We start from the raw sequence: 18,795 nt of genomic DNA, 5'->3' as shown, positions 1-18,795 counted from the left end.
TAATGAAAGTGTTGCAAAAACTTAGGAGTAAGGAGACGAGCTGCTCGACTAAGCAGTATGTTCCAGTCTGTCAGCAGAGGTGGCGTGAAATGGCATTAGCATACAAATAATCTTGAATGAATTTTTTAAAAGTAGGAAAGATATGAAGGTAAGGTTGAAATTCAGGACGAAATGGGGCAAATATTTGTTTATAGGAAGAAGAATTAGGGATTGGAATAATTTCCCAGAGGAGTTGTTCGATAAATTTCCAAATTCTTTGAAATAAGTTAAGAAAACCCTGGATAAACAACTGATAGGGGCCTGGGTGACGGCCCTAAAAGCGGATAACTGTCGGTCGGTCTATAGAATTTATTTCTTTTTTTGCTATCAGTTTTACATTGCACCGACTCATACAGGTCTTATGGTGGTGATAATATAGGGCAAGGCTGGAAGTGGGAAGGAAGTGACTTTAGCTTTAATTAAGCTGGTGTGAAATTGGAAAACCACAAAAAACCATCTTCAAGGCTGCCACTAATAGGGTTTGAATCCACCATCTCTCAAATGCAAGCTAACAGCTACATGGTCCGAACTGCATATAGCCTACTCACTCGACAGTAGTATTAAACGTAAAATCCATTGAACTAACATTGTGTTCTCAATTGGTCTTGTTAGAACTGTAGAATCAAAATTATTTTAAATTTGTTTTAAAATAAATATTATGAAAAACTTCGGCCTGAATGCTGGTTCATTCATTGAGAAGCTTAATATTACCAGGATGCATTTGATCAAGTTGATTGTTAGAAAAGTATTAGAGGTTAGTGCATGTTTCCATGTAGAAACCAGGAATATTTGGGTTTGAGTTTAAAGGATTTCCAATATTTACAGCCCAATGCATATAGAAGCATCTTTGCAGTTTGCAAATTTGAAGGAATTAAAATTTATTTTTAGGGGAGGTTGATTGAAAATGTATTTTAAAAATATTTGGAAGACTGAAACACATTGCCAAGCTGAATAGCTCAGACAAAAGATCGCTGGCCTTTGAGACCAACTTGACAGGTTCAATCTTGGCCTAGTCTGGTGGTATTTTAAGGTGCTTTAATACTTTTGCCTCTTGTCCATGGATTTACTGACACACAAAGGAGTACCTGTGGGACAAAATTCCAGCACCTTGGCATCTTGGAAAACCTTAAAATTGGTTAGTGGGGGTAAAAGCAATATTATTATTATTATTATTATTATTATTATTATTATTATTATTATTATTATTATTATTATTATTATTAAATACATCATGGAGAAATCAGAAGTCCTTGATAAGTGCTTTAATTTTTTTCTCTTTCATGGTGTTCAGACTTAACTCTACCATTTTCCTTTAGTGAGTTATGGTTTTTATTTTGTTGATAGGTGATCATCCAGTAGTTCTGGTCCTTTATAAGCATGTCAGAAACAGTCATGTGAAGGCTCTGGCTGCCTTTGCGAACTGTCTAAAGGAAGTAACTCAAGCCAAAGTCCTGCTCGATGAATTAGATATCCCAAAATCAGATACCAAGGTAAGTGATGTTTGCCAAACCTCAGTAACATAAATATACTATATTAACTGCTGTGTTTCTTTTTTATTTCACATTGGATATTTTTAAGCTTATTTGTGATATACAGTACTCTCTTACATCACAAGGTATGAGAGATTTCTAACTTAACCTATCCTTACATTCTAGATTAGAGCAGAACTCACTTTTCTCTAACTATGACGATTGGTTCATTACAATCCAACTGTATAGTATTTTTTTTAATGGACTCTTGCATTGTATGGCTCCAAAAGCTAGACTCTGCACAGGGCAGAAATCAGCTGCCCTGGGAGCATTTGAAATGTTGTGCTTCTGTAGAATGAAGGAAATCTTGTGGAAGGATAAGAACTCTAATTCCGAGATCTTTGAGATGGTAGACCAGAGCAGATCTCTAGTATACCTCATATGTAAGTGGTATTTGTCTTGATGGGAACATGCAATGTGCCATTCAGAATTTATACAGACATTTGCAAGAGAAAAGACACCACATGGATGGCCAAGATACAGCTCCTTCAAACATTCATGAATGACATACCATATTTACTCACATATCAGCCACACCCCTAATTTTTTGACTGAATGTTTGCATACATTTTTGCACCGATTAAGAGCCACACATCTATTTTGAGAGCTTGCTGCAAAAATGTGTGTCTGCAATAAAAAACGGAAAGGGCCACTGCCGCGGAGAGTCTAAGCTAACCATGGGAAGTTGTTGGTAAATATTTGTTATGGCAAATGTTGACAGTTACACAGTTTCATTCAAGCTAAAGAAAGTGAAATTTGTGAAAGAAAATTATAACAGAGCAGCGGGTTGTTAGTTTTCTGTTCACAAAAAATAAGTGAGAAATTGGAGAAAACAGCAAGTGGCATTTTGTGGCCCAAAACAGGGCACGTTCTTGGGTGTTAAGGAAGCGTTACTGGAATAGGTGAGAGAGATGCGGAACAGCAGTTGCAATGTTTCTCACGAAATGTTACTACTAAAAGAAAAGCACAGGAAATTGCACATTCCCAAGATATTGCAAGAAACTTATTCAAAGCAAGTCACAGGTTGGTTGCTTGGTCTATGCAGCGTAATAACCTGTCATTGTGGCGGAAAGCGTCTTTGTGCCAAAAGAATGCCTAACAACTGCTCCGATAAAGTTAGAGTTTCACAGACACGTGATTGGGTTAAGGGAGCAGAGCTTGTATCTCTTCTCGCAGATCAGCAGTGCTGACCAAACCCCTGTGTATTTTGACATGCCAAGGAAGACTACTGTTTCTCAGAAGGGCGCACCAAATGTTCTAATTAAAACTTCCGGCAACGAAAAATTACGTCGTGGGGTAATGTTGGCCGTTGTTGCTGACGCCATAAATTACCTCTGTACATTATATTCAAACGCAACATATTACCAGAGAACATCACATTCCCAGTTGGTATCCAGGAGACGAAAGTGATAATAGCCACTCTGCTTGCGATTCCGAGTAAATGTTCATAATCAGTGTGTGTTTTTTTTTTTTTTTTCAGTGACATGTTACTGTACAATTACAATCTATTTTTCTTCCGAGTTTTTAAAATGTAAACAATCTAGTGCCTATATAAGTGAAAGTACTACAGTTTTGGTAAATTATGAACTGAATATAAACCAGTAAATAACTTCTGTGTACAGTTTCAATCTTGTTTTTTTTTTTTTGTACATTTGTAAATAAGTTAAAATCTTCTGAGCCTATCCGGAAAATATTTTGACAGATATGTTCAACAATACAGGCAACTTTACTCATTTCAAAGAGTACACATTACCATGTTACTGATTGCTTTTGTGTTTTGTGGACAATACAGTATCAGTAACGTGACGATCATAAATGTGTTATGCACTGCCTCCTCAACATGAGGATGTGATCGAGCTCACAGTGGCCTTCACGACATTGCGCAAGAAAGCATAGGATGAATCACAGGCCTGGCACACAAGCTGACCCAGGAACACAGCGGGCACGTCTCTTCCTACTTCATCAGGCTAACTACAAATTTGACGTCAGATTTGATGTTTAGAAAAATAAATTTATGATTGAATTTACTTTTATTACACTCACTTGCCTTTTGTTGTGATGATGTGCCTGTAAGCTGGTCAAAACAAACCCTCCTTTGAGCATGTTCCCTGAGTAACATTTTTAAGTTTCGGGTATTATCTCGGCATTTAGTACAGTTATTATTGTTTTAATGACACATGGTAACTTTTTTTTTCAAGTAATATTGGACTGAACACAACTGGCTGGATATTATAAAATTGCAATGAATATTTCCACAGCGCATGATGTAGAAAACAACAATATCGCCGTTTGCTTCCAGCCTGACTTTTTTGTATGTAACGATAGACCATTAAATTCCATTACGACCTTCAGTGAAGTTGTATTGAAATCATTGCTCATTTTTAACTATGTTTTCGTGCTTAATTTGACGGTGGATGTACCAGTCTTAGCCCCTGTTATAATGTAATGTAAAGCCGTATTGGCAGTTGTGCAGCATCTCTTTGTTGTACACACTTGAGCCTCTAAATCCTATTAAATGGGGGCTCCTCTCGAGGAAAACCGTCATTGCAAGCTGTGCAGTTGGCAAGTGGCAGAGGCCTCGGGTGGTCACAATAACCTGCAGTGAGGATGAATCCTGGCACGCCAGCCTAGCTTCATGTCTCGACCACGTCACTGGGTGCATAGGGTCTTCTGGTCGGAGGGGGACTGAGGTCCAGCCATATAGAGCGGTCCTCCTCACCTGCAGTCAGGAGGTTCATCGCCCACGCGCCTGTGCTGACCTTATTTGACAGCCTCAGAGATTACTGGGCCAGTGTGGATCTACACACGCTTGAGGACTATGTGGGCGCCCCCCTCTCGCATTTGGACCTCATATATCTCTTGGAGGACCTACGCCTACGCTCAACCCCATGGGATATCATTACTAACGATGTACTCTCCATCCCGGACACCCCACTGCGAGTGATACTGGCACACTGAAAGACGACGCAGGTAGCAACATCAATGACTTCGAAGACCACGAGGTTCCGAGCCTGCCATGGAGAATTCCACAGCTGCCACGAGAGCCGCTGCCAGTACAACTGCATCAGCCGCCGCACCTGCAGCCACATCACCGCCCAGACCACTATGTCTCGCTTGCCTTCCCGCTCCCACACCCAGTTCCACACGAGGATACACCATGCAGCCACTACGTCACCCGGATTATGAAGCGGGGTGTCAACCTGCCCAAGCCTCCTGCTACACCGCCAGTCTTCAGGGCCACCAGACTTTCAGCCATGGTGGACGATGTGGTCCAGGACCTACTGTCAGCAGGGATCATACCATCAAGAGGAGTGAGTGCATGTCAGCGTTCCCCATCTCTTAGTCCCGAAGGAGTCAGGTGATGAACGAATCGTTTATGACCTCAGCACTTGGACTTCTCACATTATTCACCCCAAATTTTCTCTTCGTGGCCCAGTGCAGGTACTAACTTCTATTCCATCCCATCAAGCCATACACCATTTTCATCTTGAGTACAAGTTCGACCTTAAGTCAGGTTTCTTCCAAATCCCTATCAACGAACGTATTGGCCATCCCTACAGTATTCTATACCGGGGACACAAATACGGCCTGCCGATCGATCTGTACCTGTCAGTCATCCTGGGCATCACCGTCGACTACGCCAAGTTGATTCTACTCCCAACACCCATCCTGACCTACCTCCACATCACTGTTGATATCCCTGCCCAGGAGATATCGTTCCACCATGCCACACAGCAATGCGCCCTTCACATCGTGCACATGCTGCCCACTCTGATGCCACACCAGGTTCAGTAGGCCACCGGCTACTTTTCATAGCTAGGCTGGGTTGTGAGATGGCCAACGTTTCTGTGTAAACCTATCCTATCAGGCAAATTTTTCTGGGCTCGCAGACTCATCACCCCCAACATCCTCACCTCGCCGGATGCATCCTGGGGGCCAACAGTTTACCGTCTGCGTCAATACCACCCCTCACCCTCCATCGCTGCGGTGGCGCCAGCCGCCAGCCAGCCTTGGGCACAGGCGTTCCAGGTCCTGGAGCAGATCAACCCAGCAGAAGCAGTGGCTGCCGTGATAGCAGCCCACTGGTGTTTAACAGACTTATCATACTTTGAGTTTGATCATCTTGTGGCGTTAACGGACAGCTCTGTTGCCCAATACTCCTTGGAAAGCAGTCAAGAAGCTGTCCTCTGTAGTCATCCACATTTATTATCATTGTACAAAAATGTATTAATAAAAAAAATTGAGATTGGGGTATCCCTCTCATGGCACCCCGTTACCTCCACCGTAAACCCGGCACACAGCCCTTAACACAGTACATGTGATCTTCCTAAGCTTATGAAAGAGAGGCTCGTCTTGAGAGGGACCGACAATCAGCAAGTGGCGGAGGTCATGGGTGGTCACAGTAATAGTATTAGTCAAAAGCCGTACTGGCTATTGTGAGGCATCTCCTTGTTATTATATTAATATATCTCTAATAGTTTCAATAGGTACAATATGTCCCCAGGTCTTTTAAACAATTTTGTCTAAAAATTTTCTGCATAATAGCCGCACCTTAAAATTGGCATAAAATTTGCGGCCGATGTGTAAATACGGTAAAATAGGGCTTTCATAAATAGAGCCTGGATTTTGATGAAAAGTCATCATCTTTTTTTTAGTAGTCAGAGATGATGCAGAGTGGCAATTAAATGCACACTGTGATAAATATGTTTGGTATGTAAAATTTGTTATAGTTCACCAAAATGCATTTTGCAAGTTAAAATCATTTTATAACATTTAAGTGTAGTTTTAGGTTATTTTCTTCACTTTCCATACTTTTATAGGCCATTTTTATCACCTGTGATTGACTTGACTTAATTCCTTAAACTCCTGTTGAGGAGCATAGGACCGAGACCTGTGATTAAATGTTCATTTTTTATGTCCTATTCATAAGTGAAATCTGGTTTCTTTTCTGAACTAGTTCTGAGGAAATTCTTTTTTGAGCTGTGTGATGTTTTACTGTCCAAAGCAGTTGAAATACCAAAACAGAACTTGTCAATTGCTCACCATTTTTATCTTAGATGCAAGCCATTTGAGACAGTATGGTATGTATCAAGTATATTTTCAACTGATGCAAGTGTGTGAAATTAAAGTTGCTACAAATAAATGGTTCACCGTTCAACATGTCCAGCTCCTTGACTGAATGGTCAGCATAGTCACCTTCAGTTCAGAGGGTCCTGGGTTTGATTCCCGGCTGGGTCGGAGATTTTAACATTAAATGGTTATTTCCCCTGGCTCAAAAACAGGGTGTTTGTACTGTCCCCATCATCCCTGCAACTCACACACCACTCATAACACTATCCTCCACTACAGTAATATGCAGTCTCCCCATTCACGGCACATGCCGCCCACCCTCGCCGTAGGGTCTGCCTTACAAGGGCTGCACCAGGCTAGCAATAACTGCACAGAATTATAATTATTATACTGTACAACATATTGGGTGTGAGTTCTTGAAAGAGTGAACAGAAGAAAAGTGTCTCAATTACTTCTGCATCAAGTAGCAAGTCATCTTCATTTGATAAAAAATTACTTGAAGTGTTTGTGCAAATTTTCTGCAAGGATGAGTAAGGAATTCTAAATTACACGATTCCCATGAACACCACACCGGTCATTCTAATCCAGATGAATCAACATTGCATATTATGCAACTACAGCAGAACCCCGCTTAACTAAAACCCGGCTTAACCGAAATGCTCTGGCAAAATTGTATTTTAATATTTTGTTTTTACCCTCTTGTTCTTAGCCATCGATATTAGTAATTATCTTGCTATATGGGCTGAGAGCTACTAGGCAAACCCTATTTTTATATAATGACTTATGCCAGAATGCACGTGTTGCATAAAACATAAATTCCTTTACCCTCTAGTTCGTTCCATGATACATTTTTTCTTGAACAAACAGGAATTATTATTATTACTGTATTATTATTATCATTATTACTACTATTATTACTGTATTATTCGTCATGAAGATCACAAACAATGGCAGTTTTGAGAATCGAGTTAGAGCAGATGATGGATTTAATGCAGTTGAGGTAAGATTGATTTCAAATTTTTATTAAAATACAGTACCACACGCTTAAATTACAGTACTGTAATAAAATGACTGTATATAGTATTCAGTTCAGTAGTAACAAAAAAAAAATTGTTTCATTATTTCTGATTGCTTTGCACTTTGTTGAACAAAGCAGTGAATCTACAGCAGCTATGTATTGTTGATTAAACGGTGGTGCGACATAGCTGCATGACAGTGCTGCACTAAGAAAATTCAGAAGAAAATCACTGATTTTATACAATGAGTGGCAGTATGTAAGCATTTTAATGTTAATATACTGTGTGCATCTTTGCTTAACAGAGTTTATGCATTTTTATTTCGACATTTAATTTCTGAAAATATTTACCACGTGTCATCCGAAAAAACGCATCAACCGAAGTGGCTCCGCCCCCTTTATTTTCGATAAATGGGGTTCTACTGTACTTAACAAAATGTTATGAAAACAAATACATGAATGCGTGGATGGGATTTAAATGATGTATCAATCAACAAGAATACTGATCCAGAGATATATTATGCAGCTAATGTAGTAATAAAGACTCTAGAAAACAAATAGCCTTGGAACTCTGAGGTTTTGTAGGCAGTTAATCGCACCCAGATATCTCTCTCTCTCTCTCTGAGTCTCTGCTTTGAGCATGGTGGCTTGCTTGCTGTAAGCTCATCCTGGTCAAGTTCTTGATCTGGTTCATCCATCGTAACGGTGCACGTCCTCTAGGTCTTCGCCCGTCGACTTTTTCCTCTATGATACGTATTTCCATTGCCTCGTGTCTTCTGGCAACATGACCAAAATATCTGAGTTGTTTTTACTTCATAAGGGTCGATAGTCTTGTTCTGATGCCGAGCTGTTGCAGGATCAATTCATTAGTATGGTGTGCTGTCCATGGTATTGGCAGTAATCTCCTATAGCACCACATTTCTAGAGCATCAATCCTGCAGCGATCCGCCTTCTTTATCGTCCAAGATTCTGCTGCATAGGTCGTGATAGGGAAGATCAGAGTTCGAATGAGGGTGAGCTTTGTCTTAGAAGTGATGGAGGTGTCCTTTCAGATGCGAGTAAGTTTTGCTGTTGAATTTCTCTCATTACAAGATATTTCCTTTGTAAAGTGAATTTCTCTCAATCGCAATGCTGTTACAGATCTGAGATTCACAGTCTCCGGTATTTGTGACAATAAGTCCCAGATACTCGAAGCGACCGACAACCTCATAATCAGCGATTCTTGTTATGGCAGGTCTGTTGTTATTAAAACAATCTACAATCATCAATTTGGTCCTTTTATTGTTGGTTTCAAGACCATATTCTCTGCTTCACTCGTCTAACCTCCGCATAATGGTTTCTAGTTCATGGTCATCTGTTGTAATTATCACAATGTCATCCGCATATCTGAGATTGTTAATTTCACTGCCACCAGCTGTGATGCCGTCACTCCAATCCTCTAGAATCTCCCTCACAATGTACTCACTGTATACATTAAATAGGAGGGGCGGGGAGAATACAACCTTTTTGCACTCCAGCAGTAGTAGAAAAGATGTCTGAGAAGTTGCTATTAACTCTCACTGTCGCAGTCTCTTCTTAAATCTGTGTGTATACAGTGGCCTAATGGAATACAACATGAGAACATGCTCCTTTTCCTAACAAATTCAGCACCTTATATGGTAAAAGCAGCAAAATGTATCCACAGTCATTTTACAGTGAGGTGGTGCATTTTACTTGTCTGGCCCATCCCTTTCATTGAATTGCAGAGGAGATCAGATCAAAATTTTCAGAAGTAGATATATTTCCACAGTGAAGAAGATCTTTTTAAAACCAATGTCTGGAACTCAATATTTAAAAATGAAAGGCCGTAATGTAGGTTTGCCCCCAGCACCTGTTTTAATATGCTGGGGTATGTGGTTGACTACAGTATATGCATATACCATTGTGACAAATTTCAGATAGTGAGTGAAGTAGTGAATAGCTTTGCTAGGGCAATTAGGAGTGCACAGGACCTGTTTTCTGATCCTCAAATGGATGGTAAATTGTCATGGATGAAATCACGTTTTGCATTTTTATCAGGAACCATAACCTGCCTAGAAGAAAGATGGCATTAGACAAGTCAGTAGAGAGTCAGGAGTGCTAACGATTGCATACAAAATGGAGTTAAAATTGGGGGTTCGGACACAGAATAAATTTGGACAAAAGTAAAGGGTATCAGACAGTGTGCCAGCTACAATTTTGTCAGGAGAATGGACTTCAGAATGGACATTTTTGAAAAGGATTGAACAGCAAGTGGCATAGTGTTTTTCAGATTGCTCTGATTACATCTGTGCAAGTAGAGAGCAGTTTATCAAAGAATAAAACAGTGTAAGCTTACAACAACTGAACCTTCACTTTTGATAACTTAAGGATGACTATGGTGGTTTAATGCAATGCTAATTAAGGTATGCTTAGTTTATTGTTATTTTTTTCATATTTTAATAAAAATGACGATCCAGTAATTATTATTTTAGTGACAGAGTGCTCTTTCTGCTAAGAAATATTATTGTTTTACAATATAGTTACTGTAATTGACAAACATTATTTGTCTTAGAACATTAATAATCATTATGAAATAAATCATAAATAATTTGCATTAGGTCATGTTTTTGCTGTTTTAGTTAATTATAAGAAAATGTTAAGGGAATTTTTCAGTTCATTTAAAAAATGTTAGACCATAAACATCAAGGCCCTAGCTATAAAAAATGAGATTACTTGATGCACACCAATTTGATTTACCGTTGTGTGCAGATCAATGTGCTGTGATAATAATTTTTTCAATCCTCCTCTGCCTGTAACAAAGTTTAAGCTACTTTGTACCTGTTTTAAATAATGTTCACGTTTTGTATCAATACTGATTTGCTACCGTCATTGTGGGCCTAGTAATAACAGGGCAGGCACTGCCTATCACAAGTTTTTTGCTTTTGTGGATGATGGTGTAGTGTATAGAATAATAAAGAAGTTACAAGATCATGAGCAGCTGCAAAAAGGACCTTGACAATGTTGTGAGATGCACAGCAGGCACTGGTATGATGTTAAATGGGGTGAAAAGTCAAGTTGCGAGTTTCACAAGGAGAAAAAGTCCTCTCAGTTTTAATTACTTCGTTGATGAAAATCCTTCCTGGAATCACTGTAAGTACGTAGGTGTTAATATCAGGGAAGATCTTCATTGGAGTAATCACAATAATGGGATTGTAAATAACAGTTACAGATCTCTCCATATGGTTATTAGGATATTTAGAAGTTATAGTAAGGATGTAAAAAAGAGGACACATAAGTTGCTGGTCAGACCACAGTTATTGTTCCATTGTATGGGACCCTCACCAAGATTATTGGATTTGAAAACTGGAAAAAATCCAAAGAAGAGCAGCTCATTTGATTCTGGGGTGATTTCTGACAGAAGTTTTTTTTTTTTTTTTACTTCAGTTTCCTTTACGTCGCACCGACACAGATAGGTCTAATGGCGACGATGGGATAGGAAAGGCCTGGGAGTGGGAAGGAAGCAGCAGTGGCGTTAATTAAGGTACAGCCCCAACATTTGCCGTGTGAAAATGAGAAACAACAGAAAAACCATCTTCAGTGTTGCCGACAGTGGGGTTCAAACCCACTATCTCCCAGATGAAAGCTCACAGCTGCGCGCCCCCAACCGCATGGCCAACTTGCCCACTTCCAACAAAAGAGTAGCAATACAAAAATGTTCCGAACTCGGGCTTGGAAGACTTGAGAGAAAGGAGACAGGTCGCTCAACTAAGCAGTATGGTTTAAAAAACTGTTTGGTTCTTCAGACTGCCAAAACCAATTTTGATTAATAAATTTATAAATTATCTGAAAAAGAAAAAATGTGATACTTGAAAAAGAAAACAACTTAATTAAATTAGAATGACATGTTTCATCCTTAAAAGAACATCATCAGATTTTATCAAATCATACTCAAATATTTAGAAATGTATAAATATTTATGTTTATTTCTATTTAATTAGGAACTTAAAATCACTGGGTGAGTTTGCCATGTGGTCAGGGGCGTGCAGCTGTGAGCTTGCATCTGGGAGATAGTGGGTTCGAATCCCACTGTCGGCAGCCCTGAAAATGACTTTCTATGGCTTCCCATTTTCACACCAGGCAAATGCTGGAGTTGTACTTTAATTAAGGCCGCGGCCACTTCTTTCCCACTCCAAGGCTTTTCCTATCCTATCGTCGCCATACGACCTATCTGTGTTGGTGGGAGTGAGGCAAATTATACAAAATTTTTAAAAACCTGAAATCTGGAATTTATCTTCAGGAAGTCCCGCTTTGTCTCCACTCCAACATATAATGTGAGGTGTTTGAAAAACTGTTGGTTTGTCAGTGGCTTGAGTCAAACTGACTGCCAGTCCGTTGACCTTTCCGCCACTTCACACTCCTCACTCTGGCTAGGTGAATGACATGCTGTATTTTACTTTTAGGTGTTTTATTTTTAGTGCTCCCCTTAGTATTATCATTATTGTTCTTATTTTTCTTTATATTATTACTACAGGATTTCCATAGTTTACAGATGTATAAGAAGGTGCTGGTGTGAATGGGTTGACGGAGAAAAAATCAGAGTATAAGTAAAAACACTAAATTTTGAAATTTTATTTTTTCCTTTTTTCCCCTTCAAATTTGCTTGTTAGAAAATCTGAACCAACAACAACAAATAACAGTTAAATATGAGCTCGTTAGCTCCCACAATAACGATGACTTGAAGTAAAAAATTCAGGTACAATGGAGAAGGTCGTAGACACAGTAGTTTACAAGAAATGAGCATTGTAGCTCAAAAGGTACACTTTCCAAGAGCATATTTGCTCCACACTTTTGCATTCTAGGAGACTGAGCTCAAAAGTTTTACTTAAGTCCAACCTCTCAGAGCCACACACTTCTTGCCAAATTTACACTTCAAACACTGTATTTACTGTAATTTCAGCTCGACAGTTTGTTACACACTCATCTATAAATAATGACAATTTAAGCAGGGGCAATGAGTGCCCATTATAATGGCCTTAAAGTACAAAATAAAAGGTTTAAGACGATGGGCCATGAACAAAATGCTAGGAGGCAAAACACTTACTCTCCTTTTGAAAGACACTTAAAATCCTACATGGGCCTATACTACAGAGAGGTGACTAAATGCGAAATATTAAATTCCAAAATAGTGTTAAGAATTTAAGAGTTTAGAAAACCTTAGTCACCCCATAGCAATTTGAGTGTAAATTAATAGAGAGTGAACACTCCTTATTCCCTAAATTTAAATATTTCCCAGCAGGGATTTGAACCAAGACCTTAGACTTGCCAAAAATTTACATTTAAACAGAAACTTTAGAATTTTACATTAATAAAAGTTAACTGCCTGGAGCTATTACATATGTTAAGAAATTACCTTGAGTTGTTAGGCCTTCCGATGACGGCAAGGCTGCCCATGCCTCCTATTACGCCGTATACACACTCTAGAGCGGAGCGATGAAGATGAAAATACAGCCCTAAAGCACCCAGCTTTTATAGCAACTCAGAGGGGAATGTTCCAGAACTCTCGTGATCTAGGCAGAATGCCCAATTTTAACTGGCTAGAGAAATATACACAAAAATTCCTGATTGGTTAATAACTTAAGGAAGAAGGAAGCTGTAGAAGTGCTAGTAACCTTAGCACATAAAATAAACAATCTACAAACACTTCAGGTTTACCAATATTGAAACTTGAAAATTCTCGTAAAATTGTTTTTCCTCCTGCCAGAGGGGGCATATAGGCCAATAGTAGAGATATCTAAAGATTAAAAGGTCCAAGAATCTTCAGATACATAGTTTTTCCCAGCACAGATGGTTGTTTAGAAGGCGCGCAGTTCAACTGGACGGAGAAGGTGTAACTCCGGTACAGGCCTCTACCCCCCAAGGTTTTATCACAGTCTGAACAGATTTGAAATCTCGCGGCTAAGAATATTTGAAGTTTTTGAAAGGTTGAACAGTATCTTGATGGAGAGTCTATTCAAATTGTTTTTTGAAGAAAGGAAATCTTGATGTAGTTGCCGAAGTTGTAGAAGTCCAGTCAGTTATGCTCAAGGTTGACGGCAAGAGCGGCCGCCACTGCCGATGTCAGGATGGGGTCCCCCGGACTCCCCAAGTTCCCTCAAGATACCTTACTCCCGGTACCTTGAGAGGAGCAGCCAAGGCTATGGCCATTAAGGGCCATTAAGGTCCAATGATGGAGTGGGTGGTTGGGGTTCAGGTTCCAAGCTATTCCTAATGATGACCGTGCCCAAGTCAGCCATTGAGACGGAGACATGGCCGGAACAAGGCGGGCCCATACCCCGCGCCAGCATCCCTCGCCAGCTGTTCCGACATGGCCTCAGGTGAAAATAGGGCACTGTAACAATTAATTTCTAGGTGAAAGTTACTGATTTATAGACTGTTGTAGATGGAGCTGTTAAGGTTGGCGGCTTGGAGGACGAGTGCACAGAAGTTCTGACTCAGGTTTGAAGGCAGGGGTGGTAATGACAGACAGGAAAGAAATTATTGAAAGGAAGGTTTTCACAAAAATGATTACGACAAAGTTTGAAAATAACTTAAATACCTACAAATTGTCATCACCGACAGGGGAAGAAGGCCTCCTTTTTTAAGCTTGCTTAACCAAAACTTAAACTAATAAGACTCTAAGGAAACAAATAATGAAATCAGCAATGCCATCACTTGGTGTCCTATAATGAAAAGGAACAAAGTTCACGTAGGTTTTACATGGGACAGATGAACACAAAAAATTCTGTCTTTTTCAGGGTTGCTCACCAAGAGGGTGATCAGAGTTAGAAAATCTAATATAATAAAAGGTCCATGATATCTGGGGACAAGCTTGCCTGCTGGAACAAAATTTTTAATCATGACTTGGTCTCTGACTTTTAAATTGGTGGGTCTCCGTCCACGATCATATCTTTCATTCACTTTCTCATGAGAAGTTTAAGATTAATTTTGGCCTCTCTCTACAGATCATATCTTTCTTTCACTTTCTCATGAGAGGTTTAAGATTATTTTTGGCCTTTCTCCACAGATCCCTGATATTATATGGGTCTATTGTCTCTGGTAAAAGCTCGTTGATCGACCACAAATTGGACAAAAGGGTGTTGAGAACAAACTTAAACATAAGAGATGGGCAAAAACATGTGTGATCCGTGAACAGCCGAGTTAAGGGCAAAGATAACCAGTGCAAGGAAGCATCCCAACGAGAATGATCTTCGTGAAGGAAAGCAATCAGGGCAGATCGAAGTTTGCGATTAACCCGCTCAGCTAGAGATGGCCGTGGGTAGTGCGCTGACACCAATATAAATGGTCCGTTATTGGACATTATAAATTTTCCAGCTAACTCATTCCCAGTTGCCAGCGTTTCACCCCAGTGAGCCAAGTTGGTAAATAGCACACCCACCAAGGCGCATGGCTAGTGCATAGTAGAGGCCACTGTGTAGGCTATTTGGAGCCACTGGCAGTACCACTGCACTATGAGAGACTTTGTCGCATTACCAAAAATTGATGCCTGCCTGGCCATCAGATGATATAGATGTTGATTCTCATAGGGAACCTGGAATATTTGTCCCGAACGAGTAAATTTATAATACCAATATAATTGGTCCGTTATTGGACATTATAAATTTATATTATAAATGGAAAATTTATAATGTCCAATAATGGACCATTTATATTGGTATTATAAATTTACTCATTTGGGACAAATATTTCAGGTTCCCTATGGGAATCAACATCTATATCATAGTATGCTGACAACGTGACATGTGAGATGGATAGATCAAATCAGAATTTATGAAATAAATTAGAAGTGAACGCTTTAGCATAATCAGAATATATTGATAAGGTCCAAAAGATGCAAAATAAGTATTCCATACAACCTATATTATCATTATAGACTGCCCAAGAGAGTTTTGGTTTACTCGGTCTGCCATCTAGTGGGCCTAGAGTTAAACGGAACGTCGAACTTGACGAGCAGACAGCCAGATGGCGTCAAATTGAAATGTCTGCACACGGTAGTTGAGGCCATATTATTATTATTATTATTATTATTATTATTATTATTATTATTATTATCATTATTATAGACCGCTATGACTTTCAGCATTCAGTCTACAAGCTTCTGTGAATTTACTAAACGTCGCCACAATCCTCTCTTTGCAAGTAGTGCTGTGGCCTCATTTAGTTTTATACCTCTTATCTTTGAACCGTTAGAAACTGAGTCTAACCATTGTTGCCTTGGTCTCCCTCTACTTCTCTTGCCCTCCGTAACAGAGTCCATTATTCTCCTAGGTAACCTATCCTCCTCCATTCGCCTCACATGACCCCACCACCGAAGCCGGTTTATGCATACAGCTTCATCCAACGAGTTCATTCCTAACTTAACCTATATCTCATCATTCTGAGTACCCTCCTGCCATTGTTCCCACTTTTTTGTACCAGCAATCATTCTCGGTACTGTCATGTCTTAACTTCTAACTTATGAATAAGATATCCTGAGTCCACCCAGCTTTCGCTCCCATAAAGCAAAGTTGGTCTGAAAACAGACTGATGTAAAGATAGTTTCGTCCGGGAGCTGACTTCCTTCTTACAGAATACTGTTGATCGCAACTGCGAACTCACTGCATTAGCTTTACGACACCTTGATTCAATCTCACTTACTATATTACCATCCTGGGAGAATACACAACATAAATACTTGAAATTATCTACCTGTTCCAGCTTTGTATCACCAAGCTGGCATTCAATTCTGTTGAATTTCTTACCTACTGACATCAATTTAGTCTTCGAAAGGCTAATTTTCATACCATATGCATTGCACCTATTTTCAAGTTCCATGATATTAGACTGCAGGCTTTCGGCACAATCTGCCATTAAGACCAAGTCATCAGCATAGGGCAGACTGCTTACTACATTTCCACCTAACTGAATCCGTCCCTGCCACTTTATACCTTTCAGCAGATGATCCATGTAAACTACGAACAGCAAAGGTGAAATATTACAGCGTTGTCTAACCCCTGTAAGTACCCTGAACCAAAAACTCATTTTACCATCAATTCTCACTGTAGCCCAATTGTCAACATTGAAACTCCGTCAAGTGACATAATATGCCCTAAGAAGGACATAGATGGTTTAGCAAATGATACCTTTGACAACTTGATTGTCAATCCAACCTTACGAATGCGATTTAGAGCTTCCTCTAGATGGGCTAAGTGTTCTTTAAAGACTTCAGAGAAAATAACATCATCATCCAGATAGTGGTACAGATATTCAAATTTAATGTCAGAGAAGACCCTGTCTAGCAGCCTGGTAAGAACAGCTGCACCAGTGGGGAGTCCGAAAGGCATGCAGTTGTGTTCGTACAAGTCCCAGTCGGTAGCGATAGCAGTCAGATGTTTTGATTCTTCCACTAGAGGTATCTGATTATATGCTTGGTTAAGATCTAGGATGGTGTAGAACTTAGCCTTGCGAAACCAAGAAAAACATGAATGCAAGTCAGGAAAGGGTACAGATTGTACCCTGCCCTGTAATCAATTACTGGCCTAAAGCTGCCTTGAGGTTTCGGCACCAGAAAAATGGGTGAAGAATACGCTGACTTTGAAAGTCGAATGATACCATCCTTCAACATTTGATCTATAATTTCCTTGAAGGCTTTCATTTTAGGTGGAGATAGCCTATGTGAAGGAAACTTTAAATGAACCAATTCCATCACCTCGATCTTGTATTCAATTAAAGCAGTGACACCAAGAGTTTCCGAAAACACATCGGGAAATGACTGACATAATTTCCGAATGCAATCAGCCTGATCCTCAGGTAAATGTCTAAGGTCTAACGACATCTCACTCTGGATAGGCAAAATCATAGAAGATGACACAAAGTTATATTTTGAAAGGGATATGTGGAAATTACCCCTAAATTTGAATGTGCAGGATTTACCTTGAAGATCAAGCATAAGACCAGAATATGACATGAAATCTGCCCCTAATATCACAGGGCATGACAAATGTTTAGCAAAAAACAGCTTTTTCTTCCATGTAAATTTAGAAATACGAATTTTATCCTGAATAAATCCTAAAATCTCTAGAGGGAAGGAATTCACCGAAGCACATTTAACAGATGAAGAACTATATTCTGGAAATTTACAAGAAACTTTTTATTTGGAATATCAATCTTCAGAAATAATGGAAGTAACACTTCCTGAGTCTTAAAAGGGCCATGACCGGTTTATTATTTATTTCAATTTTAAGGAAGGGCACGAATCCTGTCTCTGAGGTGATTTTGAGACGTTCTGTAGGACGTTCAAAAGATGTTTTAGAGGGCTCCTCAGGAAATTCAATGCCAGAATCAAACTGGGCTGAGCCTTGAGAAGCTGATAGTGGTGACTCAGCCGGGCATGCTAGTCACTTTCTATTGTTTTGGATCGCAGGGGTAGAACCAGAAGTAGAACAAGTAGGTGTAATATTAGATGGGATACAGTTTTTAGCGAGGTGTGAGAACGACCTGCATTTGAAACATCCTTGATATGATGCTGTTCCATTTTTAGGTCCATTAGTTGTTACAAGAGGACACTTATTAATTAATTGTGGCTTTTTTTCATGTGGCGAAGTTAGGACACCCAGCCCTCTCTTACACTCAACCACAATACAACAAATAATATTGAGGCTGCCTATTACTAATTATACTACTTATGCTACTTATACTATTTCCTAATTAAGCTTAAGTTACACACCCACACAATATGAAGCTTATTAGCTCGTTAATTCGCTCCTCTTTTCTCTCTCACACAGATACTTGCACACTCACTTACAATTTACACACTTACCAACTACCCTTACATTTACATTATATAAAATTAACAGAACCATTTTTAATTTTTCAATTACCAATCACACACACATATACATTCTTCAATTGGTAACTCTCAGCAGGAAGTCGCGGCAAGTTATTTTAAATTTGAGGAAAGAGTCAATGCCCCTGACACTTATTGGCAGGGAATTCCAAAGCCTGGAACCAGTTACTTCTACCGGTTATTTCTAAGATGGTCCGCCGATCCACACGCATAACATTTGCGGGGAGAGAAGGTTCGGCAAGGTGGTGGCCGAGAACTAT

The 18,795-nt window shown here is 39.6% G+C and overlaps 1 protein-coding gene across 2 annotated transcripts in view; it reads left to right on the top strand.

Annotated features, from left to right (window-relative positions):
* LOC136873812 (uncharacterized) overlaps positions 1 to 18,795 on the top strand; it is an 88,826-nt gene that overhangs the window by 62,437 nt on the left and 7,594 nt on the right. For both annotated transcript variants that reach the window (XM_067147076.2, XM_067147069.2), the window contains one exon: positions 1,384 to 1,529. In XM_067147076.2, the coding sequence (XP_067003177.2) occupies positions 1,384 to 1,529 (146 nt within the window). The remainder of the gene's footprint in view (positions 1 to 1,383; positions 1,530 to 18,795) is intronic.

The sequence above is a fragment of the Anabrus simplex genome, chromosome 1 (assembly GCF_040414725.1).
Source record: "Anabrus simplex isolate iqAnaSimp1 chromosome 1, ASM4041472v1, whole genome shotgun sequence".
NCBI lineage: Eukaryota > Metazoa > Arthropoda > Insecta > Orthoptera > Tettigoniidae > Anabrus > Anabrus simplex.
The sequence above is the reverse complement of the archived record's forward strand: the minus strand, read 5'-3'. Positions and strand labels throughout refer to the sequence as shown.